The sequence below is a fragment of the Metarhizium robertsii genome (genome assembly GCF_000187425.2).
Source record: "Metarhizium robertsii ARSEF 23 chromosome Unknown MAA_Scf_1, whole genome shotgun sequence".
NCBI lineage: Eukaryota > Fungi > Ascomycota > Sordariomycetes > Hypocreales > Clavicipitaceae > Metarhizium > Metarhizium robertsii.
In genome coordinates this window covers 2,569,758-2,585,467 of record NW_011942149.1, presented here as the reverse complement: position 1 = coordinate 2,585,467, position 15,710 = coordinate 2,569,758, and the positions used below count along the sequence as shown (strand labels likewise).

At 51.9% G+C, this 15,710-nt stretch overlaps 3 protein-coding genes across 3 annotated transcripts; all 3 read left to right on the top strand.

Annotated features, from left to right (window-relative positions):
- Nucleotides 1-5,896: 5,896 nt before the first annotated feature.
- Nucleotides 5,897-6,832, top strand: MAA_04632 (uncharacterized protein; the record flags this gene model as incomplete). Its single annotated transcript, XM_007822728.1, has 1 exon — nt 5,897-6,832. One exon carries the CDS (start codon nt 5,897-5,899, stop codon nt 6,830-6,832), a length of 936 nt encoding a protein of 311 aa, XP_007820919.1.
- A 3,438-nt stretch (nt 6,833-10,270) lies between these two features.
- Nucleotides 10,271-11,869, top strand: MAA_04633 (uncharacterized protein; the record flags this gene model as incomplete). The annotated part of the gene is made up of 2 exons (XM_007822729.2): nt 10,271-10,725; nt 10,795-11,869. 2 exons carry the CDS (start codon nt 10,271-10,273, stop codon nt 11,867-11,869), a joined length of 1,530 nt encoding a protein of 509 aa, XP_007820920.2.
- A 492-nt stretch (nt 11,870-12,361) lies between these two features.
- Nucleotides 12,362-13,000, top strand: MAA_04634 (p-hydroxylaminobenzoate lyase; the record flags this gene model as incomplete). Its single annotated transcript, XM_007822730.1, has 2 exons — nt 12,362-12,468; nt 12,538-13,000. 2 exons carry the CDS (start codon nt 12,362-12,364, stop codon nt 12,998-13,000), a joined length of 570 nt encoding a protein of 189 aa, XP_007820921.1.
- Between the last annotated feature and the right edge of the window lie 2,710 nt (nt 13,001-15,710).

Sequence of the window (15,710 nt, the reverse complement as noted above, 5' to 3'; positions counted from 1 at the left end):
ATAATGGCACAGCAGCGTTTCCCGTGGTAGAACGTACATAGACACCAGACGACTCAGGCTTAGGCGTAGGTCTTGGGCTCGGTGCCGCCACGCCGTCTCGACACTTGACTCGACTTGACGCCAAAAAGGGAATTTTGTACAGAGCTGCCAACCACCAGGTTTTCTCCTTGTGCATGAATGGCAACTCGTGTGCATCAACGCCCATGCCGGTCTAGCAGTTCCGAGTCGGCCAGCGGTGTTGTTGGTCTCCCCTAACCCGGGGTGCAGCATTGCAGCAAGATCTGTACATATGTAAGTACATAGCAGTTGAGTCGTCACGGGCATGATGCGTCCATGCACGTCGCATTGTGGCGTCTGGGCAGCCTGGAATAAGGTTTGCGTACGGCAGGCTGCAACCTGATAACGATGTTGCATTGTGCCGGATCGACCATGTACTTTATGTACGACCGGACCGTCGTCACCAGGAGTAGCACTGAGAATGTGGCAACGCGGACCGTTTCAGGACCGTGGCTCGCTTTGCTCGGAGGCGCTGATGATCTATTATGGGCTGGAGGCTCATGTTGCGTCTGCACTGACGGCGCTTTTGAGCTGGGTGCGCGCGCGTCTGGCGATATGCACGTGTCTAATTATGCCGACTTGCGTCATTCTGTGACTTGTCTTGAATGTATACATGTGCGTGACATGAGATGAAGCCAAATACATACCTACTTAAGTATGTCCTACGAGGAGAACACGCCAGGATTGCGTATTGCAAGAGAGGCTCTCGCAAACTGTACATGTCAAACATAGGACACTGGCAAAACACGACTTTCACTCTTCCTCTCCGGTTCAGTCATGAATAAAGACAAGTACAACTCTCATTTCACTTTCGTCATATCCCATTTTCCGTTTCAAACATTTCCCGCAACTACCGAGTATACTACCGAGTATGTAAGCCTCCATCCTTGATTGCGATCCTATAGACGAGGTTGAGCCATTGTGCGTAATAATCCCTTTTGCCTACCAAATCCACGGCAGTCGCTCAGAAGCAGTTTACGAGGCTTCTTCTGCATGGCTCCAATTGGCTTTCTTCCGTAAGCCTTGTCTGTCTACTGCCGGTTTCCAAAACGGCTGTCAAGTCTCGATAACCATGTCCCTTGTCAGGACTAGCCAAATCTACAGATGGCGGCGGCATCCAAAGCCGAGTAGGAAAACAGCTCACGTCAGTGGCGATAGTCATCGTACGCTACATGTCCTTCTTTTTCCTTGGAGCTTTCCCTGCTTCCATTTCCAGCTACCCAAACGACGCGGCACTTCAAGGAGGCAGGCGGGAACCTAGAGTGACTTCGTCAACTGTCCAACGCTTTCAAACTCTCTCATAATGGAACTTGACAGGTGGACCACACATGCTGCCTTGATCGGCTTCCCTGGCGCATGTACGGGTACGAAGTGGCTGTGAGTTGCGGTGGAGAGGAGCATCCAGTTTTTCATCGTTTCAGGTCATCTCTTTGCCTTGGCGTTGTCTTGTGTAACTGTCGTCTTCCATGGTGAGCTGAATTGCTAGAGTCGAGTCCAAAGATACAATTCCAACATTGAAGTTGCAATTCAGGTTAAGCGACTTGACTTGGAGGCCGGTTGCCTATTGCCGGTATACGGTCGATCCGAAACATGAACCCACGCTGGTGTTGTAGAACGTCCCACGCTGGACAGAGCTGAGAAGAAGTACATACTATGCACAAATCAAGTTGACCTGTCATCTTTTTCGGCTAGCTGTTTCTGCTCTGCTATTGCACATGTCATTTTAGTTTCGAAAGCCTACGGGCCACTTTGCCGTCGTCAAGTTATGGGCTGAGTTGGTGTTTTGTGACTTCACATCGTCATTGCCACACTCCTGAAACTGTCCTGGCATTTGGGCTCAAGACGAGTCGGGAGTATCGTATTAGAGAGCATCTGAACAAGTGGAATGGAAAGCGACGCACTTACGATCCAAGTTTAGAACAGGATTGCTTCGCTTCTTTAGCACATCTTCCTGACTGCAGTGTCGGCCACACTCGCCCACTTCTTCTGTCCGATCGCTTGGATCGCCAACAGGCCGTGTGCCGCGATTATCAACTGCAAACATACGGTTCCTCTAACTTGGTGATATCCAGCGGATACCTGACTGAATAAGGTTTGCAGCGATGATGCCTGCTTTGTTTGTCTCTCTTGACCTGTAGGAGTCGGTCAAAGTATCACCAGCCAAGTCAGAGCGACACCATCAGCGCGTACTGGTGTCTTCCATGACAATCATTTATGGGGATACATCCCGTGTTGCCATTTCTTGGAGTTCACACCATCTGCATGGAAAACGTGCTAGCCGCCACAAATACAAAACATGCTTTGTCGCTCCTGGAGATTTGGATGCTGACCGACACTCTGTTATTACGCAATTGCATTGGACTCATTCTCAGGAAAGGCTTAAGGAACATGGAATAATCCAATGACGGACCGAGCGTAACCGTCGATCCTGGTCTCTCTTACCCTTACTAGCATTTAGCTGAAGTAACCAGACTGTTGAGGCATTTCGGGCAGGTGGGAGTGATCAGCAATATCATCAGCCGCGTCAAACGTACGTCTAGATTATACGCTTGGATGCTCGCTTCCTCATTGCATTCTTGCCAAGAACCACACTGTGCCGCGGGCCGAAATCCTTGGAACCCTGAAGTCGAAGGTCCGCCAGCAAACCTGGAACACCCCTACCTCAACTGGAGCCGATGGCACCCAAATGGGCAGACCAGAGCAGATTAGTACCCTTGCTTTAGATGAAGGGGGAGGGGCGCAGAAAAGCAGATACATGCTCCTATGAACACTGTCTGCGGCATGCCAAGTATCGTGAGTGAGCCCTTATCGGCCACTATCAGTATCGTGACATCAGAGGAAGAACTCTGTTTGACAGGATCCATAATCCCACGTGGTGTAAGTTGACGACATCCGTGATGTTGACGAGAAAAATCCAATCTCGAAACCCTGCAAAATCCCCAAATCCAACGTGAAGAGCTGAAAAAGTTCGTGTACAAGAACTTCATCAGTCGGTTCCTTGGCAGCAATCCAGTAGGGTCCACTCGAATCCCAACACAAACCGTGAGGAACATCTTGTCGATTTGCCTGGTGACGAGGCCGATTCGGCCACAGTGAGTTTGCATCTTTATCTCACTCTCGGCCAGTACTAATCTGCCTCTCGAAAGATCCCAACTAGTGGCCAAGCGGATCAGTGGGTCTGTTCTCCATAACCGAGCGCTTCAAACGACGATAGTAACGGACCCGTGAAGGAACCCGCAGTGGCATCTTCTCTGGGCCCCCTGACGTCACTTGTTATTGATGGAGATTTCGGCAGAGTGTTTGGGACCTCGAGGATGTTTGTGAGGTAAACAGTTGCCAATGTGTGAAGGCGTTTGTTATATTGTATGATCTCATCACGTGTCATGGCGCGCAATCATGAGCGGCGTAAGACCTAATTGAGCTGCCGGACGAGATGTGAATGGTAGGCAAGGCGAGGCTGCGAGATGGTGGATCGTTGGCCGACTTGGCGTCGCGGCAGATGGAGAAGACCCAGACAGAGGCTCAGTAATCTCAGCATCTCTGAGCCTCCCGGCCAATGGCGATGGCATTGATTCGTGTAGACAGGGTTGCAGAAAGACGCCGATTCGTCGCGTCTCGAGACGCCGGGTTGGGCGATATTCACGAAACATGAACTAGGGTATGGTGTCCCTTGACAATAAATGAAGTACATTCCATAATTTCTGTATTTCAGGACGCCTGCCTTGATGGAAGATGCCACAGCCGTTGCCACCTCGAGGGCAAAAATTAACTTTTGACCTTGGGGCCGATCTCTAGAGATGGAGATGGAGCAACTTGGGTCAAGGACGTTCTTCCAGTGCCGAAAATGCCAGCTACTGCCAGGTACGTGGGTACCAGGTAGGTACCTAGGTACGTATTTAAGTAGTTATTATGTTTCTTCCCGAGTAGGTCTGTGCCTTGCGAGTTGCTGGCCGTGCTGGCCAAGTGGATGGCCGATGACGATCCTTGGTGGTGTTGCCTGCCAGCTGCACTTTGGGTGAAGCAAAGCCGTGAAGGGTCAACTGGTAGTAGAGGTGGGGGCGTGTGCGTTGCAGGGACATGTCGAACGGCCCTTCAGCGGCCTCTGGATGTTGGATTAATGCCAGATCATGTCTGTCGATGCGTGGTCCTCGGTCGCCCGCCAACAGTGGATGAAAGGTGGACAAAGAACATGGACAGCGCCAGCACCATGTGGAGCCGAGTCTCGTTAGAGTCGTTACCGTGCAGCCCCGTGAGCAGGGCGGAGTCGGAGACTGTGCAATGCGGTCATCATGTGGGGTGTCTTCACGGTGTCAACGGGTGCCACTCAGCCCGTTTCATACTGTCCAGCCAACGTCACCTTCCCTCCGGCCACAGACTGAATACTACGAGTACATAGTTACCCTCGACAACATCCCGACCAACACACAGAGGATATTAGAGCATGAGCTTCGAATCGATATACTAACAGCGATCAGCAAGCGCAGGGACCCCAGGGAAGGCCATTGGCGTTCAACATGGACAGGCCTGCAGCCTTTTTGCATCTCAACAGCCAATCAATTCGTTATTGTGTGCTTACCTTCCGAGCGAAGCCTTGTATTACGGAAAGTGCTCGCATATGCGTGCCATATTCCAAGGGTCGACTCATGTGTATTATTGTCTCACTACCTGGTCTCCTCTCACTTATAGCTTTCACTTTCGTTCTCAGTCTTGCCTCCCTCACGACTTCCACGGGGCGATCCTGCGCTGAGCTGACAACAAGTTATGTACTCGGATTCGCCGTCCCAGCCATTCGCCCAGGGCGGTGATATAGGTGGCTCGCTCAATTGCTATGGTACACACGTTGGAAACCGTCCTTCACCACGTACCCGCATAGAAACCAGGCGAAAAAGTGAAGCCTGCGATTACTATACCGTCTCGCCAACGCATGCGGCAACGTGAGCAGCGAAAGCCGTCCTGACACGAATAATACGGTAGGCAGAGAGCAACCAGCCGGAAAAAATTCTCAAAGCGGTCGCCGGATACCAATGAAGCTTCTGAGTTCCGTCTCAATAAGTGGATCGATGGATCTTGCTAGGATCTCGTCTGTGGTTTCTACCGGCCTCCCTTGTCTCCACTGACCATCGTCATGATGCCTCCAAGCAATCTCCATTACAACCCACGTTGCGACGGTTTGCTGCACAAGTACGGCCAGAAACACTGGGGACACGAAAACGAAACACATACATATGTACATACATATGAAAAAACACCGGGGCTTCTCCTGATAAAATGCCGCAGTCGTGTTATCGCAACCTTATCCACTAACATGTCCACTTGTCGCTCCAAAATAGACACCAAGACACCAACGACTGGTGGTTTACACGCCCTTGGCAGGGCGATGCTGCCAGTCTTCTTCAAACCTGACTCGTCAGTCGCGCTTCTTTGGGCGTATGTACGTGCTCCACTCAGGGGGCGTGCTTTTATAACGAAGACGGTCTTGTTGGACCCAGAGTGCCTTGAGTGCCATGATGACGGTATCAAAGTAAACGTATCTATCGACGCGGATGTGCTAGGTACGCAGCTTTGATCCAAAAACCAGGGGTTCTGGTCGGTATCCGCGAGACATTGCAGGAACTGTTGCCGTCTTTTCAAAATATAAAAGACTTGTGCCAGCCCCTCCATGTCCAAGTTGAAGCTCAGACTCTTCACCGTCACTTCTTCCAATCTTACAAGTACCTCTAATATTGCTACTTGTAGCACGACTCCCCTACACCTTGGGTCTTGATTTTGTTTCTGCGGCAGGTTCGCACGAGTTTTGCACGTCTTTTCCCCCCCACGAAACAACTCTTCGACATATACAATGGCTCCCTCCGCCATCACTCCCGAGACCTCTCCTGAGCGCCAGATCTCAGTCAAGAAGGCTGCCGTTCAGAGTCGGTCTCACAGCAGCTCTGTCTCATCCGTAGCATCTATCAAGTTGAACGATGGCAACTCCATCCCTCAGGTGGCCCTCGGTGTCTACAAGGCGCCTAACGGCCAGGAGACCGAGGATGCCGTCACTGCTGCCCTTGACGCCGGCTACCGTCACATCGATTCCGCTGCCCGATATGCCAACGAGGAGGCTTGTGGTCGTGCTATTCGCCGCTGGCTTGAGAAGACTGGCACCCCTCGTGAGGACATCTTCATCTGCTCCAAACTCTGGGACTCGGACCATGGCTACGAGGCCACGTTTAATGCCCTTTGCACCTCTCTGGACAAGTTTGGCCTTGATTATCTTGACCTTTACCTGATCCATTCTCCTGCCGAGGATGAGAAGAAGCGTCTCGAGAGCTGGCGTGCGCTTGAGACTGCCCAGAAACTGGGCAAGGTCAAGTCGATTGGCGTTTCCAACTTTGGAGCCGCCCACATTGAGAACCTCCTCAACAACGCAACCGTTGTGCCTGCTGTCAATCAGGTTGAGGTGCATCCCTTCTGCCAGCGTGAGGCTCTCGTCGAGCTTTGCAACAAGCACGGCATCAAAATTGAGGCCTACTCTCCTCTAGCCCGTGGCAATAAATTGGAAGATCCCACCATTGCTGCCATTGCCAAGAAGTACAACAGGACTCCAGCCCAGATCTTGCTGAACTGGAACGCCGCCAGAGGCAATGTTGTCCTCCCCAAGAGCTTGACGGCGTCTCGCATCCAGAGCAACCTGGATAGCTTTGACTTCCAGCTGCTGCCCGAGGACGTTGAGATCATTAACGGTCTCGGCTCTGAGAACTACGTCACCGGCTCCATGCACAAGTCCAAGGACTGAGCGCATTCGTTACGACTTGAACGAGATACGAAACCATTATAGAGGTGTCTGCCGATTTGGGACAGGATCCAGAAAGGCCACAGATGAAAGATGTACAGCAGAATGATGCCATCCACGCGTCGCGACTTGGCTCGCTAGAACGATCAATGTGGAATCGATACCGCCAGCGTCATGCGAAATGACGCGAAGCATCCCGTCCTGTCAATTTTAGATTTCTTGTTACTTTTGTTTCGAGTTGGGCAATTTTCAGACTAGACTAGGGCTCATGGTGTTTGATGTTGGTGTGTTTACGAATACCTAGGTAGCTAGATCCTTGCAATACTATATTAATTATAGAGGGCCGAATACAACATGTGTCAACGCCGACTCCCCTGCATTCAACTCGACCCAAATACTACATAAACTTGGCCATTCTGCTCAGTTACGCCGAAACAGCCGGCGTGAGAGTCGCCGCGACGTGGCCTGACAGGGCGTCAGCTTAGCTCACAGTTACACCGCATCGCCGCAGGTATAAACTATTCGGAGGCGGACCGAGTTGGCTCTGTCCCACAGTTTCTAAGAGTTCTGAACTTCTGACCCCACTTGTTTGAGTCAAGGCGCCTCTTTCAATCTCGTCGTGTTGTTGCGCCATGCTGGGAATGACGCAAGGTACCTTGCCTACTTGTTGACGTGCGAAGGACCGGTATCGAATCACAGCGACGACTGTTGCCGATCACTCCCGACAACGCTGCCAGTTGAGTACCAGAAACGCGGTGAACAAAAAGATGGGAAAGAAAGTCTTGCATGTGAAGGGGTGTCCATGTTGCCAGGGTCAGCCACGAAAATGGTGTATTGCCCGGAATTGAGTCGAGCGGACATGGAGGCGATAAGATTTTGCTGTCATCTGCAGCCACCACCATCGCCATGATGCATTCCTCCATCTTTCGGAAGGACTATGTAAGTAAGTACGTATATGTACAAACGGAGTATTCCAAGCCCGTTGACGTGTCGCCAAACCCGGTACTTGGGTACCAGCTGACCTTGACCTTTGGCAGAGCCGCAACCGTCGCCAATACGCCGCTCAGGGGGGTTCCCGACGCCATGCGGCGACCGCAGCAAACGCCACTTTCCGGGAAACGTCGAGTGACTTGAGCTGCAGCCCGAAATGGGAAAGGGAAATAGGTCATGCAAAAAGGTGAAACGAACGATGCAAGGAGAGCAACGTTTTGCTTGGCTCACTATTTTTTTCTTTTTTTTGTATCTACTGTTGTGGCAATGTTGAATTCTCCATACTGGAGTCCAGCAGCGCAAGTTGCATGATTTTTTTTTTCTTGTTTCAGGGTTCTTAATTAAAAGCATGATGCATCCGGCAGGCGCCGACTTTCTCGCCCGACTTGTGGCGGAATTTACCCTCGTGGCACGAATGGGAGTTGCCGAGCACTCACATTGTTGAATCGCTCACCATCCGATCCTCGCAGCGCTGTCATATTCGCAGGCGCAGCGGCCCCCCGGATTTACAGGTCGATTGATCTAGAACCTGCGGGGCTGCAGGTGCCCAACACTGGGCTCCTCTCAAAAGGAGGAAAGAGAAGAAAAAAAAAAGATCGTGGGATCGTGGGGTTTGCTGTGACGTAGACCCGCGCAGGACGCTAGCATCGTGGGCTTTTGGGAAACCCACACGGCATGGGCGTGCTTCAACATGTCACATTCTCGGCGTGAACAACTTCGCTGACTTCCGGACGTGTTGTGAAATACGTGGCCGGGGGAAACAAGGGTGAAGCCATGACCAAGAGATTCGTGGGATTGCCGGCGGTGTGACTGGATGGTGTTTTATTCATTGTGGCTGGCTGGCTGGCTGGACTATCCAAGTCAGGCCGCATTGCAGCCAGGTCAGTTGATACGGGAGGCTGTGCAGAGGGCAAGCTTCTTCTGCCTTTGTGGTCTTTGGACGCGACTAAAGAGACGGTGAGGTTGCATATCGTGTTCGATGTTGGGCATCAATACCTGTCACGGGGCTTGATTTCCTCTCCTGCCTGGGGCAGACGGAGGTGACGTGCAGAGAGTGTTTGGCTGATTCAATTCTGCACGCCACTAGGCGAGGTCATGGTTTGCAAAGGCTGGCGACAGGCAGATGGCATCAGTAGATCTGGGGATAAACGGAATGAGACGGTGGCGAGCTATTCAAACGGTGTTTTCCCTGCCAAGACGACGCAAATTGTTATAGGGTAGGGCGGATGGGGGCCTAAGGACCCGGTCTCAGTGCTGGTTGTTCTAGAACCAGTTGGGTTTCGGTGAGAAAGCTTTGGTATCCTCATCAAGAGCAGTAGGGGTACTACTAGGGACTTATGGAAAATATGATAGTGGTCTGGCTGGATTACAAAGGCGTTCCGAAAGTCTTTGGCAAATTCACGCACGATGGTTGCTTGAATTTACGGCACCAATAATCTTATACATAGTTTGACCTCGTCATAGACCCAAAATGCCCATAAAAAAACGTTGGCACACGACAAGCTGCCGAGTCCGCCGCCGTCTGAATCGAGCAGCACCCCCGGTTTTGTCTTTTCCAAAAAGAAACAGCAGCCTCCAAATTAGGGATGCATGTCGGACAGCTCCTGCATTTGTTCTCTTGTGGCGATGAATTGCTGGTCGCTTCGCCACGCACGGCACTTGGTTCCCCAGACGGCATCCAATGTGGCTGACGGGGAGGATGGGCGGGGAGACGCGGCTCAACGTTAAAAGGGATGCCACCCATGGACGCTTTATCGTCAGAGTCACAAGACAGCTTAGAAGAACATTAAATATCCTACCGACATATGGTACTTAAGTAGCACTTTTTGACTATTCTGTAGGAGCCCTGCTCTGTCCGCCAACTACTTAGGTACCTAGTATCCACGTCGTCCAGTGTCAACTGGTTTCAAGATGGTCCGTTGCTCCTTCCCATTTGATTCCGTACCTTGCTGCCCCCTGTGTCGTGCTTTGTGCTGCGCTCCGCCAATCTTCTGCTAAATACCCAGTCAGTCGATGTCTCCAGCCCACCAGACTTCTCACTTCCCACCGACGCCTTATTTGTACGTTTTTGGTATAAATTTACTTCAAATTTGTCTCTCTCACCAGCTTGGGTGCACCGCCTCTCCTCCTCCGACGCCAAGCGCTAGCAGCCTTGGCTTGTGTTGCTTTTGCCCATCACGATCGACCATTCGACGCCCAGCTGACTAGGAACTAGCTCAGCCCTGGGCATGGCTGACCACCACATCATCATCCTTGATTCCTTGGCATGTGACGATGCCCTTGCCAAACCGGCTCTTTGTTCTTTAAATTCTCGCCCGAGGTCAAGTCTTGCTCAAGTCTCTTGAGTCTTGACGATACTTCCCAAGCACATAGCGTCAAGAAGGAGACGACCGTTTCAAAGCCCCTTGACTGTTCTGGTGCCAGTGCTTCTGGCATGCGCCGTGTACAGCCATGGGGACTGCAACGGAATTTTACAGATCCCAGATTGGTGGCACGTCGGTCATCAATTACTCCTACACTGATTTCCCATTTAAGCTTCTTCTGAAGGACGTGCACTACTTTTTCGTGTACTGCTGGGCATTGCCGTGGATCCTGTTGCCTATCAGGCCCTGCGGTTCTGGTGAACTCGACGAACTATACCCCAGCAGGAAGAATATTTTTTGCATTCTAATCCATTTCATACTGGTGCTTCTACAGCTTGCATTCATTTTGGTTTTGCCCCTGGGTATTATTTTCCCCGTTTGGATTATCGCGCTCGGTGTTGGGGGTTTTATGACTTTGAACTGGGCGCTGTGCAAATTACTCAATGGAAAAGATATCACCTTTCACTCGGACGAAAAGTATGCGAAAGCACGTCCCGAACATGCACATGAACAATGGGTTTTTCTTAATGGCGTCGCAGTTGGGTAGGCAAGATCTTGTACTTTGAACCAAAATAACCGCGTAGGCGATAATCACTGACCTGTTTCCCACAGAGAACACTGGATGACGGCCAACCTGAATAGATTGGCCATCACCTTTGGGCGTCCAATCCTAGGCATTCACAACCGAACGTCGGGAATACTCTTCGATGTTATTGAGTGCTTGATTCAGCGCAACTTCACCTATGCCACGTCTGACGTGCGTATTTGCTACAAGATCCTTCGGGATGTGCTATACGACCCTAGCAAATCCAAAGTTGTTTTCATATTACATTCCCAGGGCGGCATAGAAGGTGGCTTAGTTCTGGATTGGTTGCTGCAGGAGATGCCACAAGACCTTCTGTCTAAACTCGAAGTATACACATTTGGAAATGCGGCAAATCACTTCAACAACCCCCATCGCCACGTTGCCTCCCAGAATCTATCAGCGACCAACCCTCTGGTCGCCATCAGAACATTCGTCTCGGAGTCAAGCTTTTCAACACCGGTCACTAGCCCTGTCGGTGCAACAAATGGACATGCCAAGGGAGGAGATCCATTTACCTTGACGACCTCCGGGACATCTGAGTCTTTCTCCTCTTCACGTGTATCGTCCGCGGCCAAAGATAGGGCCATCGGTCATGTAGAACATTATGCACATTCCACTGATTTCGTTGCCATGTGGGGAGTGTTGCATTTCGCTACAAACAGGATGGGCTCCCATCAGCTTCCTCGGTTTCTTGGACGGCTATTCAACCGCGCGACTGGAAGTGGTGGACACCAGTTGAACCAACACTATTTGAACGGCATGTTTCCATTGGAGCGTGACAAGAAAACAGGTGAATTCATAGGCGCCGACGAAGAGAACGCGTTTATGGAGGAAGTTATCAAGTTCGGCAAGGAGGGTGATGCCATGGAGAATGCAAGAGAAGCGTTCGATATTTCTTATTTGGGAACAGAGGGATTTGGAACCGGGCACATATCAACACCCGTCGAAGTCCACGGAATCAGGGGCAGGAAGCGGACGAAGACGGACGTCATGGTCAAGGAGCTAAGCAGACTATGGAGCTATAGAAACGGACGATCTCCCGGAGGCGAGCCGCCAAATCTCGTTACTGAAGCCGGGTTTTGCCGTAATGCGACCATGTAGGTTTAGAAGCTGCGAATACATCACCTGGGAGTTACATGACCTTGTATATGTGGAACCTGGAAAGCGTTTTGCCCGGCATTTGGACGGGAAGCAACATGGTATATCGGATATAACGGAGTAAGCGTGTGATCTACAATAGGACCGAGGGCCCAAAATTTCGGCGTAGAGGAATGAGGTCGCCCTACTGGTGCAAATTTTGCCATGGTACTTGGTACCAAGAACTTGACCTTTGCCGGCAGTCGTTCCCGGCGACGGGGAGCCGATGTTGAGTCCCGCTCATCGGAAGGTGAGATCGGATCCCCGCACCAGACGCCTCCTAACTCGATGTGTTGCAACCAATTGTTGATTACCTACCTACCTACTTAGGTAGGTACTTATTAGGTAGATTCACCCATGCCGCTGTCATACAGCAACCACGTTGAGTGTGTAGCTCCGTACTTGGGAACCAAGTCGGGTAGACTGTTTAAGCTTCTCTGGTGGCAGCTCGGCAAAATGGATCGATCAAGTGACGCGGCGGCGGTGCTGGACGTAACAAAATACCCGACAGCTCAGAAATTTGTTGAGCGCTGTGCCGAGTTCTTTACGACGGTGCAAGACTTGTAAGTCTTCCGTATGCCTGCTGCCCGACGCGCCAACACTCGCTCATCACCAGTACGCCCAATGTACAGAACGCCCGGAAAGGACCTCGAGGAAAGGCTAAACAAGGAATTTGGCCGTGGAAACCCATTCTACGAAGACTTCTGCACGTACATCAAGCAAGGCCTCACGGAAGGCTGGGTCGCCGAGACGGAAATCTCGGGCCCCAACTACAAACGAGGCAAGATTGCGCTTCCCTCTGCGGCGACTCGCTATTTCAGCATCACAACAGTGTACATGAACAGCCAGGAGGAATTCAAGGGCCAGTACCACAAACACCCATACGGGGAGATCAACTGCGTCGTGCAGATTGACGACACAGCAGAACTGATGGGGATGCAGGGCTGGCAGGGCGCCGGCTGGACCTCGCCTGGGCCCGGGACGCACCACTATCCGCAGGTCCGAGGCGGCGCGCTGGTGGCATTGTTTTTCTTGCCAGCCGGCAGGATTGCGTACAATGCCACGCCAGACATGCCGCAGCCTCTGGGTGTTTAGGCCAGGTGGTTCCGTGTGGACGGCGACAAGCTCTTTGGACTGGGATGCCCCCCGTATTTTTCGGCCGAGATGGAATACCTGGAGGGGGGACCCGTGACGAGCAGGGAATCTTGTATGTACATGCGTTGAGCTGACGTGTGCGAATATCTGGAGGTTTGGCACCGGATTTCATGTTGGTGGCACCGGATGCGATTGGGCCCATCATTGTCGGAACCTGTAACGCATTGCGTCCAGTGGTTTGTTTGACAACAAGACGTTTGATGTCCGCAAGTGGCAGATTTAGAAGGGCGATTCTTGTTTTTTTGGTGCGAGCGCGTATAGGGGCGCCACGTGTCTAGCATGTGATGCACAATCGACTTTTGTAATTGCGGTCTAGGCTCCATTCGTGTGCGAAATAGGCGAGCTGTTGTATGTATGTTGGATTATGCGGTGAGGAAGTGGGCATAGATGCATCGCGACAATTCATGCTATTGCTCCCGCTCCCGCTCCCGAAACGCCAAGTCAGCGCTATTTGATGCTCCGTTGGGAAAGGAGGTCGTACGGATGCATCATTTTGTGGAACTCGGCTGTACCGACAGCCTGCTGCCTCTGCACGTGTATTTGGACAGAGTAATGTAATGCTTGGACTGGAAGTGCGTTTCACACTGGTTGGTGGCTGCGTAGAGATGGACGTGTGAGGAATGGACGGAGTAATAGTCGAGGGAAGAAAAGGAACCAAGACCTACCTGGTGGCCTCGGTGCCTCATGATGCATAGACGGGTCGACGGTATTATTCCTTATCAGATGCTAGTCTTGTATGGCGAAATACAGATGTACATGGAGATGTATGTATGAGACTAAACGAGATCTGGACAGAGATTGTCGACTGTACTCGGTACATACTTTACCCAAGGTGGAAATGGCGGGCGGGCGAGATCCACTCAAGCCATCCGTTCTTGTACGAGACGACAAAAGGCATGTAGCATTCCTATGCGCCGCTGAGCTCTAGGCCAAGTCCACACAGGGTATATAGTATTTCGACTAGAAATTAGCATGGTGGTGTTTGGTGCAATGGAAGATGCAGCTCGAGGGGACAATTGGCAGCCGAGTACTCGGTACGGAGCACAAAAGAAGGGTTCCCGAAGGACGCAGGAATGCAACTGTTGGGATGTTGAATCATACTCGACTTTCTCTGGAATGGTTGACCTGCAACTCGTGCGAGTTTCTTTCCACATGCTCCGTACATACAGAGCCGATGTGAATGAACCCTACTAAGCGGTGGCCAGATTCTTTACCTGTTTGCTTGCAACCAACAAGCAGACACATGAGACCCCTGCCAGGTTCATGATTGATTTGATAGAGTCCAAACCGCATTGGAACATTTAAGAAAAGGGGGCCGACCAGTGAGTGACAACCGACAGGGGAGCAGAACTTTCAAATGTTGGTCTCCCAGCCACTTTGAGCGGGCGATCCACAACGTCTGCTGCCAAGGGGTCAGCTCTCGAGTCTCAACCCTCGATTCTGGGCGGGGCAGCTCTGGAGGTGGAGGACTACTGGCCACTGGCGAATGAACTTGACAATTCATCTCTCTAGGGCCTGCGATGCTGGGATGTGGTGTGGTAGAGGAGGACTTGCTTTGGTATTTGACTCGTCCAGCGTCTCCTGCGTACCCCGTCTGGCCCGGGGGCGCCTGAAAAACCCTCGACAGTCTCGATATTGTATTACTGCCTGACCATGATGCTTCAAGGACAGTACCGCATAGACGGATTATCCCCGCGGATTGAATTGTTTGCTGATGGGCGCTACCGGACCAGAACACACATTGGGCCTATGGACAGACAGCTTAGAGCGGCGATGCGAGAGCCTGCAGCCTGCGCGTCCTCCTCGCATGTATGTATCGTCCAAGTGCTGTTTCATGTTTGTGTTGGGCCGACAGCTGTATCGGATGGAGTCAATAGAATCGTCGAGCATGGACGTGAGCCTTCGGATGGAAAACAACCCAGCCAGTAGGACGGCTTGTGGCTGGCCGGTTCCCATCTCTTTGCGTTTAGACATGTAACATGCCGGCGGCCCCCTGTCGAAATGGTCAACATCGAGTTGGAGCGTGGTTGCATGGCCTGGTTAAAACAAGTGACAGCAAGGGGACTATGCGGCGCTCTCCTGGAGCCGGCAGATGATGGCGTTTGGTTCTGCCCTTGGCTCGCTTGACTATGTATGTATGTATGTACTGTATATCCCGTGCATGAATAACGGACCACGACAAGAAACAAACAAAGGAAACGCGACTTAGCCAGTGGTCTATATGGGAGCCATCGGCCAGCCCTACTGGCACATTTGTGGTTTCTCTTTTCCCTTCTCCTTTTCCTCTCCCCCTCTCCCCTGTTCTCCCTTTGCCTCTCCCATTTATTCTTGAATTCTTTTGGCGTTGGACTCAATTGGAGACTGGAGCTGGGGTCAGCAGGCTTTCCCCCATTGGGCCAGATTCTTGATCTCGCAAGGCCTGGACATGTGAACCCCTGGCACGAACCTGAGCGGGCGTCGCCACATTGAGCCAGAAGCCGCGAGGAAGCGAGGCAGGCATCCGTACTTGCTGCTGGACTTGGCTGGCGCCAGGCAAGACTGGAGGCAGCTCGAGCTTGCACAAGATCGTGCTAGTGGCCAGTCCGGACCCGTTGACCCTTACTGCGCGGGTCCTTGGCCCTCCAGCCCATGTCTCTTGGCTGCAGGTGCT